The sequence below is a fragment of the Gobio gobio genome (genome assembly GCF_949357685.1).
Source record: "Gobio gobio genome assembly, chromosome: 16".
NCBI classification, from domain to species: domain Eukaryota; kingdom Metazoa; phylum Chordata; class Actinopteri; order Cypriniformes; family Gobionidae; genus Gobio; species Gobio gobio.
The window spans coordinates 52,314,743-52,338,524 of record NC_137109.1 but is presented as its reverse complement, the minus strand read 5'-3'; the positions used below and the strand labels follow the sequence as shown (position 1 = coordinate 52,338,524).

General features: G+C 38.5%; 1 protein-coding gene and 1 long non-coding RNA gene across 3 annotated transcripts; both read left to right on the top strand.

Annotated features, from left to right (window-relative positions):
• Positions 1-1,548: 1,548 nt before the first annotated feature.
• LOC307140118 (zona pellucida sperm-binding protein 3-like) lies at positions 1,549-3,815 on the top strand (the record flags this gene model as incomplete). Its single annotated transcript, XM_079839363.1, has 8 exons — positions 1,549-2,085; positions 2,546-2,664; positions 2,744-2,847; positions 2,921-3,098; positions 3,235-3,352; positions 3,436-3,518; positions 3,584-3,675; positions 3,745-3,815. The coding sequence occupies 8 exons, from the start codon at positions 1,549-1,551 to the stop codon at positions 3,813-3,815; spliced, it is 1,302 nt and encodes a 433-aa protein (XP_079695489.1).
• A 15,772-nt stretch (positions 3,816-19,587) lies between these two features.
• Positions 19,588-21,868, top strand: LOC307139664. 2 transcript variants are annotated; one of them, XR_013818150.1, is made up of 5 exons: positions 19,588-19,694; positions 19,974-20,131; positions 20,529-20,585; positions 20,696-20,749; positions 21,496-21,868. It is a non-coding gene; the product is annotated as an uncharacterized lncRNA (long non-coding RNA). The 2 variants fall into 2 exon arrangements; XR_013818151.1 differs by lacking the exon at positions 20,696-20,749 and having other exon boundaries at positions 21,496-21,866.
• Positions 21,869-23,782: the final 1,914 nt, after the last annotated feature.

Below are 23,782 nucleotides of genomic sequence, written 5' to 3'. Positions count from 1 at the left end.
GGTGGGAGGAAAAAGCTCTACTTTTTGCAGAATCATTTGAACAGCGGAATCTTTTTTTGATAAATGGCAACATGAACCAGCGTTGAAAAAGATGATGCTTTTTCAAAAAATGTTGTCCTTCCTCTCCTGAAAGATTTGTGCATGTCTCTGTCTCCTCAGTGCCATCACAAGCCCCTACTGGCCACTCCTAACCACTAGAGACCTCTCGAGCCGTCTTAAATAACTGGGAGAGGAAGAGTGATTCTTAGCTTTAAGACATTTGATAACTTGCTTTTATACTTAAGTTTGAAATTAGGAGTACATTTCATGAATTCTCAGCACTTAAGACTAAATGTGAGAAGCTTGATAAATACGGGCCCGGGCTAAGATTATTCCTAGTGATTTGTCTGTTACTTCTGCTGTCAATCCTACTAGAAATGAATGCGTTTTACAGTCACTCCTAAAACGCTAAAACAAACTTGAGTTTAAAAGCAAGTTATCAAATGTCTTAAAGCTAAGAATCACTCTTCCTCTCCCAGTTATTTAAGACGGCTCGAGAGGTCTCTAGTGGTTAGGAGTGGCCAGTAGGGGCTTGTGATGGCACTGAGGAGACAGAGACATGTGCAAATCTTTCAGGAGAGGAAGGACAACATTTTTTGAAATATTTGACGACGAGCAGTTTGGACTGAGCAAGCATCATCTTTTTCAACGCTGGTTAATGTTACCATTTAGCAAAAAAAGATTCCGCTGTTCGAATGATTCGGCAAAAAGTATCGCTTCTTCCTCCCACCAATTCTGTATTATTTTGGATTATATCATAAAATCTAGCCTATATATAGGCAGGTCCGTTAACAGCACACCGGTTTAAAAAATTTAATTTGTAAGACATGGTGGAAAAAGTGTTTATCTTTAATTTCCAATGTGAATATCATAATGTATTCTCTTGAAAATTCGTAATTGCGTGTTGAACGCAAACTCCCCTTAATTCCACCATTCAATGTGAATTTATCTGAGAATATTCAGGACATCTATTCAGTGATTGGTTCATGCCTATGACATCATCCAAAATCCACAGCAAAGTGTCGTAAATCAACTCTAAGACTGACACTTAAGATTTAGTCCTACACTTCACTTAAAATATAACTGAGATGCTTGATAACTAACTTTTAAGCGCAGCTTTGAGCCAAGAAATTTTTCAATTCTTAGCAGTGTTTTTGGGAATAATTCTCAGATGCTTGATAAATACGGGCCCAGACGTCCAAATATTGGATATGCATCTGATTTAAAACCACATTTGGGAGTGGCTCAGAATTTTTTGGTGTTTACACGTGTGCAACACATTTTGATCTGGGTCAGATGTGAGTAAACAAAATCAGATTTTTTGTGCCAGTGTAAACGCAGCCATACAAAATGTGCAGAGCTGGGGGTCCCAGAGATGCATAAACTCTACAGGTCCAGAGGAGAATCAAAGGTAATCAAAGGGGAGGAGCCACCTTCATTCAAATCTGTACAAAATGGCCAAGCCAAGCACTGGTGTGTGTTGTGGCATTTGTGTCAAAGTTTGCTAGGATGGAGTTCCTTAAATGTGTGTTAGTGGTGGTTGTGATTGTTGCATTTGATCTGCCTGATGCATGGGGAAGTTTGATACGCAGTCAAAGTCCAAGAAGCAGTTGGCCGAAATCAGATCCAGCTTCCAGAAGTCCTGCTCCAGGGCACTGGAACCATTTGCAAGAGGCTTCTCAGTTTCAGAGTCCATTGGGTCCTTCCTCCAGAGGCCTTGCACAGGAGCCTTTTGGCCTTCAGGAGAAGCAGCTGTTGCAGGGTCCAGTGAAGCCTTTGGACTGGAGGTTTCCCATCGTGCCTGAGGAGCAGAGAGAGTTGGCGGTGGACTTCCAGTTGAGGCAACCCGTGACTCCCAGCAGCGTAGCGGTTCAATGCGGAGAGAACAGGGTCCTTGTAGAAGTCCAGCAGGACTTGTTTAGCAATGGTCAGTTGATCCAGCCAACTGGTCTTTCTTTAGGTGGATGTCCTGTTGTTGGTCAGGACTCTGAGTCTAGGGTGCTCATCTTTGAGTATGAATTACAGGACTGCAACAGCGTGCAGATGGTAAGAACTCTTACATCTTAATAGGTTGTTTGTTGTGGCAGAGAATAGTTAAAGTCTCTTTCAAGGAAAGTCAGTTCACTTGGTTGTCATGTTTGCAATGCCAGGGCAGCTAAGACAAAATCTCTATTTGAATGAGGGAAATCCTGAATTTTCAAACTACTTGCCTTTTAAATAACACTTCAATCCAACATCTGATGTGCATTATCCCATACGAATGGTACTTGGGAAACAAGAACGATAACTTTTGTGCTCTGATAAAGCCAATGTCCAATCCTAAGTGTGTGTCTCCAAAACATTGACTGTCAAATGGAAGCTGCGCTTATGTGAAGAGCTATGCTCTTTAGGAGTCATTCCACCATATTGCACAATTTACTTTGTCCCAAACATTGCAATGAGTGCACTGTCTACGTATATCTAAAGTCTTTGGGATGACCCTCTTGGTAATGACAATCTTTTGCAGATGAACGAGGATGAGCTTGTCTACACCTTCTCTCTTACCTACACCCCTGAGGCTCTTGCAGGTACTCCGATTACCCGGGCCGATGGTGCAATTGTTGGCGTTCAATGCCATTATCAAAGGTAATTTGGTCTCTGTGACTTTCTGTCTGCTGCTTGTGCAACTGGGAGACCATTTAATGGGCACTTTCATGAACTGCAGGCTTCAAAATGTAAGCAGTGATGCCTTGAGGCCGACATGGGTCCCTTATGCCTCTACCAAGGTTGGTGAAGAAGTCTTGATGTTCTCCCTGAAGCTCATGTTGGGTAAGTGCACTTTCTTTGGACCTTCGACCTTGCAAATGTGGCTCTTCCTAGGGGTGTTCCTCCTTTTTTGTAGACGACTGGTCCTACCAGAGGCCTTCATACTCCTATTTCCTGGGTGGTGTTATTAACATCGAGGCATCTGTGAAGCAGTACAATCATGTGCCTCTGCGTGTGTTTGTGGACCGCTGTGTGGCCACTCAAGTGCCTGATGTGAACTCCCTTCCGAGATATTCCTTCATTGAAAATCATGGGTAAGGTCAAGGCCCTTGATGCTATAGGGCGGTTTTGTTTGCTCTTTTTAACCTTTATCATTGAGAGTCATGGGTAAGGTTTAGTTGGTTGACATTAGAATATTGATGGGTTACTTTTTGTGGTGACTGTCATCAGGTGCTTTGTGGATGCCAAGGCTACAGCTTCCAGCTCCCGCTTCATGCCTCGGTCCCAGGTTGATAAGATCCAGTTCCAGCTGGAGGCATTCATGTTCCAGGAGAGCCACAGTCCTTCTGTATGTACTACGAATCTCATGAGTTAATTCGACTTCTCCTCCCATCTGGTTTGGTTTTCTGACTTGTCTGTCATCCTTTGCAGATTTACATAACATGTGTTCTGAAGGCAACTATTGCTTCTGCCCCCAGTGACGCTCAGCTTAAATCCTGTTCCTTCGCCAATGGGTACGTTGCACTTTATTTGAGCTAGCTTTGCTCATGTTGAAGGTTGTGTCTTTGTCTTGTTGCAGGTGGTTTGCTGCTGACGCAAATGACCAAGTTTGCGGTTGCTGTGACTCAACATGTGGTCCTGATGGTGGAACTGCTGCTTCTCCCTATGGAGGTTTGTAACTTTTGCTCTTACGGTTGCTTTTGACTGTTTTAAGCGCTCTAACTTGTCTCCTCTCTCTAGGCATTCAGTGGGAAGGCAAGGCCACACTTGGTCCCGTACTGGTTCAAGGGCAAAAGAAAGTTTCTCAATAAAACCGACATCAATCCTTCCTTGTATCTGACTTGTCATTTTCTCTCATGTCTGTTTTAACTGCGTTTGGAAAAACTGCCTCATTCTGCCACTGGTGAACCTGATAGTCCTAGTGTATTTTTGCAAGTCCCATATAACATAAAACCATAGGGTTCCAGAAGTTAAGAACTAAATTTTGTCCTTAGAGAATTTAAAATTATGAACCATTTAAAGACTGCTACTGGTTAACTGTGTTTTATGCTTTTGAAACCATCAGTTTGTGCTGTTTTTAGTCTTTAGAAAAACACCCATGATGCTCAAGAATTTGGCAAGCAAATCATTCCAAAAAAAGCTCTACAGGGATTACCTTGTCCCATTAAGCACTGCAGATATCATTGAGTCTGTCTCTCTATCATATTCCTGTGTTCCCAAAAGGCTTGTTCGACATTTAGCAGCGCACAGACCGATTGGTGGCTGACGTTAAGCAGTGCATTCCAGTTAGAAATTTTGTCCAACTTGAAAGAGCGCTGATGCCATTAAAGTGCCGCGAGCGACTCGAGCAGCTGTATTTGACAAATATTGCATTTCGCTCCATCTGTGATAAGATGCAAACACAATGCTCTGACTTCACGAAACTCGTCCTTGACTGCACGCAGCAATTCTCATCAATCGGTTGACTGTCTGGACTAGTCGATTTTTAAAGGGTAACTAAACCCTAAACCAACTTTTTTTTATTTTTTAGTTAATGATTTGCCAGACTTGGGCTTTATTAATGCTGTTCATTGATTCGAGTAAATGTTCTGACATTTGGGTATAGTGTTTTAGTTCTATAATATATAGTGTAAAACCGTCTGAGTGCTGCCCTCTTCAGGTTGGGCGACTTAACGGTGGCGACTGCAGTTGAATTTTCCTATTGGATGTTGTGGGTCATCGTGACCTATGATGGTTCTTCCAAAGGCTCACTATCCACACCCCTGCGTGAGCTCACCACGCCCACATTGATCACATGATGAGAACGGCTTCACTCCAGTATGAACTCTCATGTGATCGGAAGTAGAAACATTATGAATGAAACTCACTTGACACTATCATTGTAAAGAAGAAAATACGGTTAAATAATGCAGTTGTCGGTACACGTCAGGCTTTTCTTGCGATATTGCCGCCCGTCATGTGTACAGATAATTTTCATACATGAGACTCACTTTCAAACCCTGACACGCAAGAGGTTGCCGTGGTAACGAACAATACCATAACGTGCTGGCGTATATAGTCTAACTTTCATTTGAGGAAATATGTTTATCATAGGTTATTAGGTTTGAACTTATTGGTCCTGCGCTGCTTATTGATTCAGTTAATTTGAATGAAATACATTGCATGTATTTGATCTTTTAGTGGCTTTCAGTATAAGGAAAGGATTTGACTGTCCATAGATAAGGTCAGGTGTCTCATTCTCTCTTGCGCTACTGCTTCACTAGCATCGTCGGTATCGGGAGTTAACGCAGTTTGAGCCAGCGGCTCGCATTGATAAGGCTTCGGTTCTGTGTCTACAGACAATTCACCCGCCTCCACTTCATGTGAAAGTAGGAGAATGACCGCTCTGTTGCAAAGCTACTGGCGTCACTCCAGTTATTCTCCATCTTTGCGACTCACGAGTCTGACAGCTGTCAATCAATCCGTCACTGCGGGTCTCAGGTGCACGCCCTCCGCTCAGCCCCGCCCTCGGTTCATGCCCTCCGTCTCCCCTGGGCTCTGCCCACTTTTCCAGCATTTTTCAAATACTGCCAGTGGGTAGAGTTAAGCTGAGCTGGGGTTTAGTTAGCCTTTAATGCTCTGCCATGATGCTTTAAGCTTGACTAGTCGCTGGCCTATAGAGGGCGCAACAGGATAAGCCATTTCCTGACACGCACACACGTTTGCAACAGTTAAAATGACAAATGCCTACTCCCAGAGCTCTCCACAAGATATGTTTGATTATACCATGTGGATGCTCAAAATTGGTCGGGAGAATGCATGCTTATTACACAGGTAAGTTAATCACCGTTCTAAACTAATGCCTGCTGCTGCATCCATTGTAACGCACACACATCACACGGAGATCTCGCGCCTCACACACAATCATTCAGTAGCACAGAAATGCATTCTCAACACTATTGCCATACTACTGCAAATGGAAAACAATCAAATAATTAGATTTAATGTGGACTGTCTGACCTTGCCTTACCTTGCAGTGTCTGATAACGCACTTACTCTTCTGGAGCCACCAGACTCTGATCCGCCAGTGAATACTCTTTATTAAAATCATAGACTTGACATGTCCTGTCAAAACTATCAATACAAGTTTTATTGAATACGGCAGAGGGAAGGCACTTCTGCCGATGATGAGACTGTGTCGCTGGACTCCAGAAGGCTTGAGGTATCATGGCAATTTTGTGGAAATATCAAAAATTTTTGTCCATAATGGATAAGAAGTCAGCGATGTGGCGCTAATAGAATATCATATGCTATATTTTCTAGCAGGATCCAGACACTGTGAAGCCTGATAAGCATCCTGGTAACATAGTGAGTATTGCCTTAAGCAAATCTTCGTTATACACAAATCCAGCTGTGCTAATTGATAGGTGTTTTACAGAATTCACAAACTGTCAGACGTCTCTACACAATGCATCTTAAGAGACAGATTGTGCTAGCAGAAGTCAAGATCGAAGCAAGACATGGACCTTGAGATGGAAATGAAATGCAAGACATTGAGGAAACTGGACTTGGAAATCCAAAACCTAGAAGTGACTTCAGTTTACACTGTAACCATGACTGGAACACAATGTATTAATCATCTTTATGTTTTCTCTCCAAAGCTCCAAGCTGACAAGTGATGACAGCAAAATAAAATAAATAAATAAAAAACCCAAACACATTGTGGTCTCCTGCCTTTGTCATGAATCGCCAGTACACTACATAGTTAAGATAACCACAGTGTGTGCTACCAATGCCAAATAAAATGCATGTACACATGAAAGAGTGACATACATTATCCTTTATTAAAGGATAGACTAAATCAAAACAAAATTTAGATACTTGAAAACTGAAATAATGTGCTATGTATTGTTCTCTGACACTTCATAATAACATTGGGCATACTTGGATGAATGACAGTATATCTAGTATTTTAATGCAGGGTAATTAAAAAGATGCAACAAATTTAAATATTTTGGTCTAAATGTAAGTTTTATGTATTTGAATTGCATTACAATTTTCCATCCATTTGGATTGAATAGTTTTAACATAAACAAACTAATGAACTTAATGTGATTCATATTTGTTTATGTTAAAACTATGTAATCCAAATAGATGGAAAATTGTAATGTAATTCAAATACATAAAACTTACATTTAGACCAAAATATTTTTTTGAGTGTAGGATGTTAATATTCTTCCTCCATCTCCTCTTCATCTGTCAGTGGTGCTGGAGTTTGGCTGGCCTGAGTAGAAGTCAAATGTTAATGTCATTCCCCTGATTAATAAATGTAACCGGTGGGATCAGAGAATATTTCATTATGTGAAAAGAGCACAGACCCTTTACACATTTCTGGATTTCAGAAGCTGAAGTCGTCATAGTTGGGTTAACTCTTATAGCGGTGAATGAGAGAATACATTAAATATATATGTGTGTGTGTGTCCCCATTTGCTCAAATAGCAAAAGAAAAACTCTACAATAGTGATTTCACAACTTTCAAAAAGAGGGAAAAAATAGAGTGAAATTAATAGCGGAAGTGAAAAGAGAAAAATATGTTATTTTTCCCATCACTCCTATAGACGCTGTATTAGAAACATCCTCACAGCAGCGGGAACTTGTTTTTTGTAATTTGATGCACAAGTAATATAATACAAAGTATTAGAGTTATAAATGTACATACCTAAAAAAAGGAAAATACAAAAAAACGTTGCAGGATTTACGATATTGATGACCATTAAAACACGTCATCACAGTGAAAAGGGTCTATGTGGGAAAAGCTTCTGCACATTGAATGATTTTTGTTTAATATGTCAAATGTTTGTAAAGTCATTAAACCTTCACCCATGAACATTTTATGCTTAAAGCTTTACCTGATTGAATTATGTCACGTGTTGGAGGCATCTGTGGAGAACACCCTCCATCTGGAGACCAACTCCAAACCTACGTCTGTCTGGAACTGACAAGAGTCCTTCCAAGGGGCCAAGATAAAGTCGTGATTCACCTTTATACGAAGGTGTATGAGACGCAAAGTGTGGGCTGGAACACAGGGTTTCAGCCAATACTGCAGAGGCTGCATATGTAGGTCCAGCAGAATTACTGATGAAGCTGTTGAATTTTGAGGTTTTCATGAGCTTGGCCTGCATTTGGGCTGAATCAAGAACTGCTCCCAGGAAGGCAGATCACGAGCTGGAAGACGGTGAGCTCTTGGCTAAGTTGGAGTTGGAGCCAAGTCCTGAGTCCCAGGCATCCCAAATGGCTGAGGAGCAAGAGATCTGTGAGTGTCTAACTCTAGGTAATTCAGGATGCACACTCCCTTCTGTCTCAGAGGGCCGAATCCATGCACTTTGTGAAAGTCCACGGTGCCAGAGACAGACCGAATGGCAGGACAGTGAACTGGCCACCCCCATTGAGCGTGAATCATCTTGGCAGGCTGGATACAATCTCGGCAACACAATACAGTGAACCTATAGGGAACTCGGAAATCAACATTACCCAATAAATTCTAAGACTAATTGGAGGTTGTTTTAAATATTAAGCATATCAATACATATTCCCAATACTAGGGATGTGCAAGAGTTCTCTGAAGTGACACCAATGACCAATAAATGTAAACAATAAATCGACCAAGATTGAGAGATTTTGCAGAAATTTAAATTTCATTAACAACTATAAATTGGGGCCCCTTTTTAAAATTGTATAATTATGACAACTTTAAGAACAACAATTTTGTTGTGGTTACGAAAATGTTTGAAAACTTAAGAATTTGTATTTGCACAAAAAATTATTAGAATTGAATATAAAATATTTTTTTAAAACTTTCCTTAACTAAAGAACATAAGACAAAACTTAAGAATATTTACATTAATGCATTTGGCAGACGCTTTTATCCAAAGCGACATACAGTGGCCTTATTACAGGGACAATCCCCCTGGAGCAACATGGAGTAAAGTGCCTTGCTCAGGGACACACTGGGGGTGACCACTGGGATCGAACCAGCAACCTTCTGCATATCAGATCCATGGTTTAACCCACTGGACCACCAACTCATATATAAATATAAATTCCTGAAAAGAATTTCTTAATCTGTCAACCTCCAACCTCCAATTTTACTTTAATCCCTGAAGGTGAGATGTCGAACTTGTTGGGTAAATTAAAATATTAAGCATGTATTAGCTTTCCTGTAGCTCAAACAGTAGAGCATGGCACTAGCAACACCAAGGTCATGGGTTCGATTCCCAGGGAAAGCAAGAACTGACAAAATGTAAAATGTGTACCTTGAATGCAATGTAAGTCGCTTTGGATAAAACGTCTGCCAAATGCATAAATGTAAATGTATATATACATGGATAGCAGCGGGACACCTAAACTTGAGAGCCTTCCCGAACCAAAACTGTCGGATAATTTAAATTAGTTCTAAGACAGAAGAAGGACCATTTTGTTTTAGCAGTTCACACGCAAGGCAGCCTCGGATGGCTGTGTTTGACCGTGGCTCTTTCTTGCAAGAAAAATAAATCTTTATAAAGACAATTGGATTAAGGTTTGTCTCTTATTAGTGATGTCAATGAATACATTTTTGCCGTAACAGAGCCTGATTACAAAAACAAAAGTCTCACCATTAAAAGCCATGTCTCAAACACTTCAACATAAATCAGACCAGGCCACCTTCTTCCATTGGTCCGTGGTCCAGTTCTGATGCTCAGTGACACTGTTGGTGCTTTGGGCGGGGTCAGGGGTCAGCATGGGCACTGGTCAGCGGCTGTGCCGCCCCATACACAACAAACTGAGATGCTCTGTGTATTCTGACCAATTCAATTGACCAATTAGAGCAGAGTAGACCAATCACAACAGACTGAATTAAATTCGGAAAGTCATCCTTATACTAACACCATGATGGAACAGTGTGCATTCATACAACAATGCAAAAAAGATTTACTTATGGTACTTTCCCCCCTCATATCCCCCTGAGACGAGAGAATTATGCATTTTATTTCTGGAAAAAAAATTTGGCCAGAGGCTAAAGACTACAGCCACAAGATGGAGCTGTTCCTCATGTTATCAACCCGTCCATAGGGGAGAAATCTCACACACAGACTGTAAGACACAGACGGCCGCACGGACATTCATAACGGAGCGGTGCAGAGCAAAGTGAGTGTTTCAACTTTTCAATGAATTCCTGTGATAGTTTAGCTTCCATATGCGATCTGAAAACGTGCCAGACTGGCGCTTAACGTTCCCTCAGCTCTTCGTGATGAAGGAAATCTGACTCTGCTGCATCTGTGACGCGACTTTCGTTCGGCTCACTCACACTTTATTGAAAAGACACGTTCAGTTTTTAATTGTAGTGTTTATTCTCTAAATGAACAAAATGATTGTATTACTATGAAGATCAAAACGACGGTGTACGGAGTGGCCTTGTAGGGCAGCGAAGCAGTGCATTCTGGGAGTTGTTGTCTTTCATCCACATGAGACAAAAATACATTTTCTGTCTTTTCTCAGTCTAGAAGGCACCAAATTCAAAAATAATTTCACATTTCTACTGCATAAATGACCCAGTTTAAATACAAAGCTTAATGATAAATCACTGAAGTAACCCTTTAAGTAAATATGTCTTTACAACTTTCACCAGTAACGGAGTAATATTTTACCAGTGGTATCTATACTTTCACTCTAGAAATGGAGTCGTGTACATTGTCCACCTCTGCACAAACTTGTACCTTGTACTTGTAAGTTTTCAAGGAGTGGCTGCTCAGGTGAAGGTTCATGTTCTCAGGCTGCTGGCATTTGAAGACAGATAACTTTACTGAAACAGTAGACATGTAAGTACATTTTTTGAATAGATTTATTCATCATTAATAACATTCAATGTATAATAGATTTAAAAGTAAAAGTAAGGCTACAAAACCTCAGTTTGTGATTGTTTCGTGGTCTCAGTGGGTCGCTGACACTGTCAGTTTTTTTTTTCAAGAATCGTTAGGACTTCAGCTGGATTTTCCTAAATTTCACACATCACAGTATATTTGCCATTAGCTGATTTTAGTTCTTTTTTGGAGTGTTTGACTGCTCGTTTATTCTCCTGTCTACTTTATCTCTATCTCTATCTGTATATCTAACTAGTTTACTTTTCCTAATTATATTCCCAATTTCCTAAACAGACTTTGCTAATTGTTGTTTGAATACAATCCAACAGTTGTTCTTACTAAGACTTTTTTAGTAAACTTTACTTAATGTCCAATAATTTGTTGAACTTACTTAAAACAATTAAGTAATCTGAACTATTTGCATGCTATGCCTTCGTTACTTAGAAAACTCAAGTAAACATAACTTGACTGGTTTGAGCACCATTTGGCCAAAGCAAAAAAAACAAGCGGGCGGGCAAAGTGTTTTTGCGGCGGGGCAATTTTTTTATAGACTTTTCACTCATTTCCTCCAACTTCCTCTCACCATAATTGTGATTAGTGTTCCCTTTGGATGGGGACTTGAAACTTCATTCATATTATAGTAATTCACTTTCTATTAATGCAGCAATGCAACAAGAAATCATAGTTGTATGATTTCAAAAGAAGGGAAGTTATATATATCTTTATCTTTGAAGTATATATAAATAACTATATATCATGTCAAATGATGATCTTTTTAAAAAAAATGTGCTAATATTTATGGCTTAACCTTTTAATTGTGTTGATATTATCCCTCTATATTTGTGACAATATCATTCGATCATGCATGAGTGAGTCACACACACACTTCAACATTCAGCATGCAAAACACAACAATGGTAACAAGGATTTGTTTTGTTTTTTGGAATTATTAATAAGACCTTTACTATTTTATTTGCTGTCGTTATTGTGGTTATACTGACAAAAGACAAATAGTAAAATAAAGCCAAAAATAGTCAAACGAAGCAATTAATTTATTCTTGCCGCAATGCACTCTAGGAGTACACTTCCTCAGATCACAGATAGAATTAAGTTGACAAAACTAAAACAGTTTAAGTAAGAGTAACTTAATGCAATTAAGTAATACTTACTTAATTGAATTAAGGCAACGAGTTTGCACAATTTAATTAAGTAAACTGAACAGATTCGTTTTTACAGTGTTCTTTTTATCGTGAATGATTTCCACACAGATTTTCAATCCACAACCTGTAGAATTAACTGACATCCGTCAGGCATTGCTTCAGATGATATATTGTGCCATTTGAAGAAATATGTAATTTTCTCTTTGCACAGTTCCTCCTGCTCTAATCATGGAGACTGCAGATCTTTTATGTAATTCGCTCTTCCGCTGGATAGAGAACCGAAAGGAATGTGCAGAAAAGCTGTTGGAAATGGCGAAAGAGCTGGAAAATGTTCATCAGGGCTGCAACGTGGCTCAGGTGGTTGGAGCTGCCACATCTGTGGCCTCATTCACCGCAGGAGCGGTTGCCACAATCATGACCGGGGGACTGGCCAGCCCTCTTTTGTTGGCCGCAGCAGTGGGCACTCTAGCGGGCCCTGCTGTCAGCATCACCTCCACATTGGCAGAGGCAGGTATCTCCAGAAGTACCTTTAATAAAGCTATTGAATTAATTAAAGAAGATGAGAAGGTTGGGATGAGCATTCAGAAGCAACTGCAAGATCTGAAGGACAGGTGTGGAGAAACACCGCTCGGGGCTCATGCTGATGAGCTGGAATGTGAGGTGGTCACTCGACTCATGTGGGCTCTGGCCAGAAGGAATAAGACTCTGGTACCCCTAGACTTTCTCAGACATTTCAACAGGGCCACGTTCTTTCGTCACATAACACCAGGTGGACTGGCTGAAGCCGAGGCCACGCGCTTTATTTCCCACGCCCTGAGACTCGTTAGTTTTGCTGTGATCACAAGTAGCCTGAAGGTATCCGCCAAAGAAGTGGTGAAGAACATTGGAAGCATTGGCATTAAAGCTGCTGCTAAAGCAGGATCAAGGGTAACGGCTTTGTTTTCGCAAGCATTCAATTTTTAAGAAAATTTTCGCCGCATTGCCCAGTGATTTTGTGATTGTGACTTTCTTTCTAGGTACTGGGTGTGATTGGTTTTGGCATGGGGCTGTACGACTTGATTGTGACGAGTGAAGAAATGGTAAAGGGCAAGCGGGTCACGGAGGCCAGCAAGTTCTTACGGGATTCAGCCAGGGAAATACTGGAAGGCCAACAAAAGCTCAAGGAACAGCTGGATACAATGCAGTATGAGATTTTATTTTCTACACATTTTTAATTTCCACTAATTTCTTGGCCAAAGCCAACATACACTCACCTAAAGGATTATTAGGAACACCTGTTCAATTTCTCATTAATGCAATTATCTAATCAACCAATCACATGGCAGTTGCTTCAATGCATTTATGGGCTACAACAGCAGAAGACCCCACCGGGTACCACTCATCTCCACTACAAATAGGAAAAAGAGGCGACAATTTGCATGAGCTCACCAAAATTGGACAGTTGAAGACTGGAAAAATGTTGCCTGGTCTGATGAGTCTGGATTTCTGTTGAGACGTTCAGATGGTAGAGTCAGAATTTGGCGTAAACAGAATGAGAACATGGATCCATCATGCCTTGTTTCCACTGTGCAGGCTGGTGGTGGTGGTGTAATGGTGTGGGGGATGTTTTCTTGGCACACTTTAGGCCCCTTAGTGCCAATTGGGCATGGTTTAAATGCCACGGCCTACCTGAGCATTGTTTCTGCCCATGTCCATCCCTTTATGAGCACCATGTCCCCATCCTCTGATGGCTACTTCCAGCAGGATAATGCACCGTCACAAAGCTCCAATCATTTCAAATTGGTTTCTTGAACATGACAATGAGTTCACTGGACTAAAATGGCCCCACAGTCTCCAGATCTCAACCCAATAGAGCATCTTTGGGATGTGGTGGAACGGGAGCTTCATGCCCTGGATGTGCATCCCACAAATCTCCATCAACTGCAGATGCTCTCCTATCAATATGGGCCGACATTTCTAAAGAATGCTTTCAGCACCTTGTGGAATCAATGCCATGTAGAATTAAGGCAGTTCTGAAGGTGAAAGGGGTCAAACACAGTATTAGTGTGTGTTCCTAATAATCCTTGTATTTGTCTGAGATTGTACAGTATTGAAAATGCAAACAATAACAAAGGTACTGACTGACTGAACAACTTTTCTCCTTTACAGGGAAATCATCCAAAAATTGTTCCAACTGAAGAACCTCATCAAGGACTTGGGGGGATATTCTCTCAGCATGAATGAGAAAGGACAGAATATAATGGCGTATATCATGGGAACATGTACAGACAACACGGTTCTCTCCTGGCTTCAGGATCCAACTCATCATACTGAAATTTTAAATCTTCTACGATTTTTTCTGGAGAATTTGAGTGACATTTTTGAGGATTTACGAAAGGCTGATGTAAGTCACATAGACCTTACGTTTGTGGCTCATGGCTCAATTGTCGACCACTTTATGCCAGCAGGTGGCCTGGCACCTGCACCTACCATTCGAGACACCATTCTTTACTCTCCGTGGAACTGCAGTATTGATTCCCGTGCTGCGTTTGCAATTGCTCAAAGGTTCATTAGAGTGGAAGACAGAGAGTTTGGCAATACAGCTGCCAATAGGGTTTACTGTGATCCGAACCCTTTGCCTGATCGCTGGAATAGCATGCGAGGATCTCTCCACAACATCCCAGTGATCCATCTATCCCCTGTGACCCCTGGAGAGAATGCATGGGCCCTTTTGCAGCATCTCCGAGTGAATAGAGGCATGGAAATAGATAACTATGTTATTATTCCATATCTTGTCCCACAAAATTTGGTTAACGCATTTGGAAAGATCCCTCTGTTCATATTCATATTTGCTGCATCATATATACTCAGGGTGCTTGGTAAAACAGCTACTGTACATCTGGCTGCTTGTTTGAACCGAGAAGAAAGTACACCAAGGCCAGAAGAGTGGCGAACACAGTATGCCTACACAAGTGATGGAACATTTATGACTGTGAACATAGATAACAGGAACATGAACTCTACGTTATTCAGTGCCTTGAGGTCAATGTTTGACAGAAACCGTATATAAATCACCTGAACAGAATCTGGGTCATTCTTGATATGTTGTACCATGACCTGAGCGAAGACCAGCCAATTTTGTTCATGTCGGAAGAATTTAGATAAAATAAGTGACAGTTTAGGTATTTTTATCCCATCATATTTACTACTGACTCGTTTCAACCGCAACATAAAGATAAATAACAAATGACATACAGAGTATTGTGCTATGATAATTCTAACGGTAACATTGTGGGAAAAAAGTTGGTTTGTATTTAAACATGAAATATTTCTGCTAAATAAATACAGCATTACTCATTATGGCAATTAAAAAATCGGACAAAATGCTGCTTTAAAAATAACTGCAGACAGATCTGCCATATATCAAGTTTATTAGTTTTTTGAAATCTACTAAAATATTTGAGGAAGTCATAAAAAGCTTGATTTTTTTCTGCGTGTTTCTGTGTAAAACTTATGGGTTTCACTTGTATCCAGCATAATTAATAATCTACTGTTAATAATCTGCATTATATAATCATTTTGTGTTTATCTTTTTTATCCATTACTTTGTGTCTTAAACCCTTTCATGATAACATTTACACATTCATAAAGAAATGATAAATCATTTGCTAACTAATATTTTACTAATAGTATGGTTAACACATTAACAGGATATAGTTTTTTTTAATTCATTGTTACTGTAATTAACAAATTATTATTTTTTAAGTAGCTCATATGTAAAGACTTATAATGATTTTTCATCCTTTGTTAACAACTTGTTAAATCTACATAACTGATTTATTTTAAAGGAGTTGTTAATGTTCATCAAAAAATTATTAATTCACAGTAAATAAATGCTCATGTATAAATTAAATTGATGCAAATGTATGGCTTAATTAGTGTCTCTTATAGGAACATGTAATGGTATTATAATGGTACGATTAAAAGGACATAATTAGGTGTCCTCTTTATTCTTTTAATTATATTTTAAATCAATTTTAATCAATGCCGTGATTATTATATGATGATTTTTTGCAAATCCTTTTTATGTAAAGCCCTTTGAATTACCATTGTGAATGACATGTACCATATTAATAAACTTGCCTTGCTTTGACTTTTGTGTGACAATCTGAAGTGAGAAATAATTAGCCCTAATAAAACATTTGTTAAGGATCCATTGCTTTAAAACTTAAAGGGTTAGTTCAGCCAAAACTGTAAATTGTGTGATTAATGACTGAGCCTCATGTGGTTGGACACCCGTCAGACCTCCGTTCATCTTCAGACACAAATGAAGATATTTTAGTGTAAATCTGATGCTCTGAAAGGCCTCCATTGGCTCAACTTTACACTCTCAAGACCCTTAAGTAAATATTAAATAATAGTAAATAAAATAATGTGTGAAAGTAAAACAAGTAACAGGGTATCTGCAAGTTTCACCAAGTCAAATGTAAGACTTTTTAAGACCTTTTCAAGACCATTATTAATTAAATTTAAGACCTATATCACGCAATTAAAAAAAAACGTACAAAAGGAAATGCAGAATCACAAAATAACTTGCAACGCAAATTAATTTATTCAAATTGAACAAAGTATTAGTAAACTTGCACTTCCTCATAGCTCAATCCCACCAGGATTAATATACACACACACTACCGGTCAAAAGTTTGAGAACGGTAAGACTTTTAAATGTTTTTACATTCTGCTCAACAATGCTGCATTTATGTTATAAAAAATACAAAAAAATCTGTAATATTGTGACAGTTGTGTTGTGACTGTTCTCTATGTGAATATATAGTAAAGTGTCATTTATTCCTGTGATCAAAGCTGAATTTATCATCATTACTCCAGTCTTCAGTGTCACATGATCCTTCACTAATCATTCTCACATGAGGATCTGATGATCAACAAACATCTATGATTATTATCAGTGTTGAACACAGTTGTGTAAAACCTTTTTTTAGGATTCTTTGATGGATAGAAAGTTCAAAAGAACAGCATTTATCTGAAATAGAAAGTAAAAAAATGATTTCTGAAGGATTATGTGACTCTAAAGTCTGGAGTAATGATGCTGAAAACTCAGCGTTGAATCACCGAAATAAATTGCATTTTAAAATATATTGAAACATAAAATAGTTATTTTAAATTGTAAAAAAAAAAAAAAAAATCACAATAATACTTTTTTTGCTGTATTTTGGATCAAATAAATGCAGCCTTGGTGAGCAGAAGAGACTTCTCTAAAAGCATTTTTAAAATCTTACCGTTCTCAAACTTTTGGCCGGTAGTGTGTGTGTGTATCTACATTTTTTGTGAGATCAAAGTGACTGATTTTGTGGTGGTCATTTTCAGAAATGTGCATGTTTTTTTCCATTATTAGGATGCCACATTTACCATATCATTATGTTAAATGCACAATAGTCACACATGGCAATAAAACAAAAAAAATGCATGAATGTTGTTTGACAAAAGGACAAATAAATACAACTTAAATATAATGATACAAACAGTGCTTGTTTAGGTAGGCTACTGTTTGATTTTTCCCGTTGTTTGATTAATATTAAAGGGTTAGTTCACCCAAAAATGTAAATTGTGTCATTAATGACTGAGCCTCATGTGGTTGGACACCCGTCAGACCTCCGTTCATCTTCAGACACAAATGAAGATATTTTAGTGTAAATCTGATGCTCTGAAAGGCCTCCATTGGCTCAACTTTACACTCTCAAGACCCTTAAAAGACTCTAAAGACTAAAGTTACAAAGTCCATCTCACTACAGCGGCTCTACAATAACTTTATGAAGACGAGAATAGTTTCTGTGCGCAAAAAAACCCTAAATAACGACTTTATAGCGATGACGATTTCACAACACGGCCTCATGAAGCTTCTAAGCGTTATGAATCAGTGAGTCTATTCAGCGGTTTGAATCGCCAAATTTCAGCAGTTTGGCGGTTTGATACGCGATCCGAATCATGATTCGACTCACTGATTCATAACGCTTCGAAGCTTCATGAGGCCGTGTTTTGAAATCGTCATCACTATATAAGTCGTTATTTAGGGTTTTTTTGCGCACAAAAACTATTCTCGCCGATTCATAAAGTTATTGTAGAGCCGCTGTAGTGAGATGGACTTTGGTGTCTTTTAAGGGTCTTGAGAGTGTTAAGTTGAGCCAATGGAGGTGTAGAAAAGGCCCCAAAGTAATGTTAGTGTTGCTATTATTTAGTACAGTTGACCATAACGTGCTTTAGGTTTCACTTTCACTCCCGTTTATTCAGTGCGTGTAATAGGGTAGCAAAAGCGCGCGCTGGTTTGTATACTATATCAGACGTCACGCAGTTAGTATTCAGTATGATAGAGATCATCGGTCGGTTGGATTATTGTGAGTGACATTTTCCTCAGAGTGTGCGTGAATGAAAGAAGTAAGTAAATCTGCTGCATTACTCAGAGATATTGTATTTCTTTGTCAGCTGTTATTTGATATTCGATATGGATGAGAGTTAGGAGTGTAAAGGGTCGCTACACGATCGTTGTGTTAATTATATCCACGTTCGCACGTTACTTTCTAGCTTCGGTCCATCCGACTGCGTCGGGTTAAATGGGTTTAGACACGTTTATTTCATTCAATACTTGATGTGATGAATGTTAAGTATTCTGTAGTTTAATAAAATATTAAGTGATGTTAGATATCATTATCTGGACCGCTATTGATGCTTTAAAGTATATCATAGACGACAGTAAGTTCTATCTACATTATTTGTAACTTAATGCATGGTAGAAAATCTGATAAGTGTTTGAATCCTTTCTCTCTGCTTACATTTAGAGTTTAAGAGATATAGTCATATTCTGACTACTGTTTATTTTATGTTTGTAATGTGTATTAGTGTTTAAGGAAGAATGAGTGTATGCATATGTTTCCTTTATTCATTTGTATTCGTTCTATCTTTATAGAAACCACACTCGAAATTATACTCACCTTTAAATTCACTTATACAAGAAAGAAGAAGGAATAAACAGAATAAAAAGAACTATCTCTCCTCTCTTCATTTCATACTCTGGAGATTTGGCCCTTAAGTGGTGTTCTGGCCGACACACCTGAGTGAACCTGGTAATAAACCCAGAATTAGCACCTAGACTGAACGTCTACCCATTATCTTCACTTCAGGAGGCCTTTCAGATCTTCAGATTTACACTAAAATATCTTCATTTGTGTCTGAAGATGAACGGAGGTCTGACGGGTGTCCTGTCCAACCACATGAGGGTCAGTCATTAATGACACAATTTTCATTTTTGGGTGAACTAACCCTTTAACGACACATACAGGAGTGGGTATAGGCTAGGCTATATTGGGTTGCTTTCACTTTAAGACCTACAGTAGGCTAATGAGCCTAGAGATTCGGGCGAGCGCTGAAGCGGCAAACGCGTGCACAGAACCATAGTTGCCAAGTCCGCATATAACACGCGACTTTGGGCTTCTTTTTTCAATAATAACCAACTGCAGAACCGCAGAACCCATATACGTCACTCACAACAGTCTGAGAGCAACAGCGCCACGCCACAGTGACGTCACTCACAACAGTCTGAGGACCGGAAGTGGGCGGAGTTAACGAAAACTAAACAATCGGCATGGCGGAAAAAGAGAATACGGTAAACAGTTGTTTTTGTGTTGTGGTTTTAATCTATCAAGTTTATTTGTGTTGTGTATTTGATCCATAGTTGTTGTATTAACACTTTATACAGCACGTGGCTCTAATCTTTTTTTAAACGAGCTTTACGATGTCTCTCGCATCTGTTGATATGGTCTTGCTTTAAGTTACATATTTATTGTTTGTGATTTTACTTTGTTGTTGGCGCTGTATTTTTTATTTAATTACCTTTTCTGATACTGACCAATGTGTTTTATGTGGATTTTTTTCGAATTTATAGAGGCACATTACGATTTGGAGAGGCTCAGCTTTACTTCATTTTCATCAATGCAAGACATTCTGCAACAGTTTTCACTGCCCAATGTTTTTAAACTGACCAGATGGCACTAGTTGAATGCACACCTTCAAATTCACTTCAAAAAGCAGCTGTCCATGAAGGTATGAATGTTTTGAGTGGCAAGAAATAGTATTTATTTGTTATCCCTTTAGAATTAGTTGGTTTTCTGCATGATTTGGTCAAAAATGTCATCTCATCTTCAAAGTTTCAAGTAGATATATTTATATATAAGCACAATGTGCTTAAGCCAAAAAAATACAAACAATATTTCATGTGTCTGAATATGTCCTATTAAAATCAAATCAAATACACAACCAAACATGTGATATGAATTGCCAAATATAGATATTGTTCATTTGGATGACGTTCTGAAAGTTTCTTTTATATTCTGAATTTGCAGTAAGTGGTCATTTTTGCTTGAGAACAATGAAACTTGTCTCTCTTGTACAATTTTTATGGTTACATTATATATAATATTTCTGTTTGATTATGTTGCAGTAAATTGACAAGCAGACTCACCCCAGCACAGGACAATGGAGGCTGATCAAAAACAAGGTTAGTTTTAAAAGGCTCTCATAAAGACATAAGCTACTTATACAGATAGTGTGTTGTTATATCTGTCACATCTTTTCCAGGAATAACTTAATAATGTTCTATTGTTTTAGACTGTTCCACAACAGTTGGTCGGCTCTATTGACTGTGGGATATTCATGTTAATAGTAAGACATTTTTTTAAAAATAAGAGCTTCTCTTCATTAGGATGAAAAACATGAGGGCTTTTCACACTTGAAATAGTAAACCCCGGGTATACAGAATCCTGGGTTATCTCGTTTCACACTGATCATCATTTACCTGAGATGAACAATTAATCCTGGGTATTCATACACTGCCGTTCCACACTGTACTGTACTAAGCCATAGGATAACATCCTTATTTGCAGTTTCACTGATTGGACGAACACTGCACACAATATGTTTACATAAATGCTCAAGCTTTGCATGTCCTCGTATTACAAGTTTATCCTGAATGGACATTTCAGACTATAAAATAATTAAAATGGTCTCTTCTTCACTGCAATTGTTGCGTTTTCTGTCAGCATTTGACGTTTTTCCTCTCCAACGGTGAATTTATTATTTATATAGAATGCACAGTGTTTCAGTGACTGTCCAAAGCACGTAAATATAAAAGTGTGAAATGTTACTTTACCCGGGGTTAAAAGTGTGTTTAGAACGACGATAAGCACAGTGTGAAAGCTTGCCTTTGATTTCTGTATACATTTTGAACTGAAAATGGTTAATTAATTTGATTTGTGACAGGGTATGATTTGTCACAAATATAGACATGAGGAAAATTGAATTTCAAAACTTTTTTACAAACTATTATACATGCTACATCCTTCAACACACGAGATTGTTAAAAAACTTCCAACATTTCATCCCATTTTTTGTACCCTTCTCTCATGAAGGAGCCACGGATCACAGAAGACCTCTGCACTGCAGGCGAACTACCAAACGTTTTCAGAGGTTTCGTGGAGGAGCCGTGCTTTCTGAAATTGAAAGAGGAAGACCAGGAAAAAGCCCTTCAACTTTCACAGGCTGAAATGGTTGACCAACAACTTGCCAAAGAGCCTTTAGTATTTTTTAAGTGTTTGGACTAAAGGAGTCTCAGAATTAATTGTATATTTATGGAGATTTCATTTGATTTAATTTGTCATGTACCTGCTGTGCAATAACTTTGAACCTAGTTCAATATATTCTCTTTGGTCTGATTGTGTATTTTTTAAAGCAAACCCCAGCTAGTATATGATGCCTTTGGGGAAGTAAATAATTTGTGTGTTGTTTTAGGATTTGATTCATCTGAATCTGCTTGAATTATGCATTCCAGTGTAGAATTGTGTAATGTGTATTATGTACTATGAAAAAAGGTTCATTCTGAAATGCTTGAGTAAAAAATATTTTGTCATATAAATAAATGTTCAAATGCTCAATCTTTGTTTTCATTTTTAGTGTTTTAAGCTTTATGTTCAATTGATCTAATATAATCTTTAAAGACATAATATAAATAGAAACTTTTTACTTTAAAAATCCTTAACAAAACGTTGCAATGGGGTTTATATATATATATATATAAACTTACATTTTATATATATATATTAATTTACATTACATATATAACTTGCGTTATAAATATATTCAATGTGTAATGTGTGTATTTTTATGATTTAACTATGTACTATTAATGAAAAGTGAGTATATCTATCTATCTATACCTCTCTACAATTAGAACGTATTAATAAAATACTTGACATTATTAACATGGTTTGAAACGCTCCAATGTATGATTGCTCCATGAGCATTGAGCAATGTATACGAAGATAAATCAGCTCCGCCCACTTCCGGCATGAGATCGTGGTGTGGTGCTGTTGCTCTCAGACTGTTGTGAGTGACGTCACTGTGGCGTGGTGCTGTTGCTCTCAGACTGTTGTGAGTGACGTCACTGTGGCGTGGTGCTGTTGCTCTCAGACTGTTGTGAGTGACGTATATGGTTCTGCGGTTCTGCAGTTGGTCGTGTCTCTCTTTTTTTGGCAAGTCGCGTTAAAAAATCACGAGTCGCGGGTTGCGTTTTTTTGGGCTTATTTTAAAAAATGTGGTTGCTTTTTAGGAAAATATAATAAGCAACTTCGTTTCTTTACACTTATAGTCACTGTTTTGCCCAATACATTGACTGACTCTGTCTTCTCGCAGCCATTCAGTGCAACAATACTAGTGCTGTAGTAATCCGTCCTTTTATATCCCGCCTCCTTCTCCCCCTCATTGAAGAAAAATCGCATTCAACGTGCAGGTATGTGACGTTATAAATGCACGTAATGATTGTTAGTAGACTTAAATAGACGTATACATTTTTTTTTACAAACAATGCCACCAGCAGAGAGATGTACAGAGATGGAGAGGAAACAGGGAGGAGAGGCTCCTAATTTAATTAAAAATATATATTTTTGTAATATATTTAAAATTACAGGCTATTATAAAAAAACAAGTAGGCTATAATAATAATAACAGTAGGTATGGTTCGAATTTATTTTATTATAAATATGTGGCTATATTGCAGCGCTTCCATAGTGCTTGCCTGTGTCCCAATGTGCATACTATATCCATCCTAAATAGTGTGTGACATTAGTACTTTTCAATACTATTTAGGGCAGATAGTGTGCACATTGAGATGTAGGGATTATCTTTTTCACAGTTTGCAGTGTGTGTGTTCACTAATTACTGCCCCTAATATGTGAGCACTAATTTCGACTATGGGTTCCCATAATTGGCCTTCATGTCACTTTTCCTCTTTTTCCATCTCCTCTTCTGTTCACAGCTGATTGGAGGATATTGCGTGTCCTTTATTGCAATTTGATGATTTTTGTAAAATCACATATGTTTTTGCTTTTCAAACTCCGAGAAGTTTCAGTTTAATATGTTGCAGGCTCATTTATTGATAAAAATTTTGGGCTTGTTTTGGAAGCTGTGGTTGCTTATTTGTCTCGCGAGAGTTGGCAACACTGCACAGAACCAGTCTGACATCGGCCCGTGTGTCAGTAGCGAATGAGTTCGGGGTTTACATTGCTTTTTAAACCCTTTTTTACTGCTATCATACTTTTATATGGTCGTTATGCGAGATGGCAGGTAAGAAAGATTCGCCTTCGCTTTCACAATCGCGGAACTGGAAGAAATGGAGAACTGAAGCTGAAGAATAAAATCCGT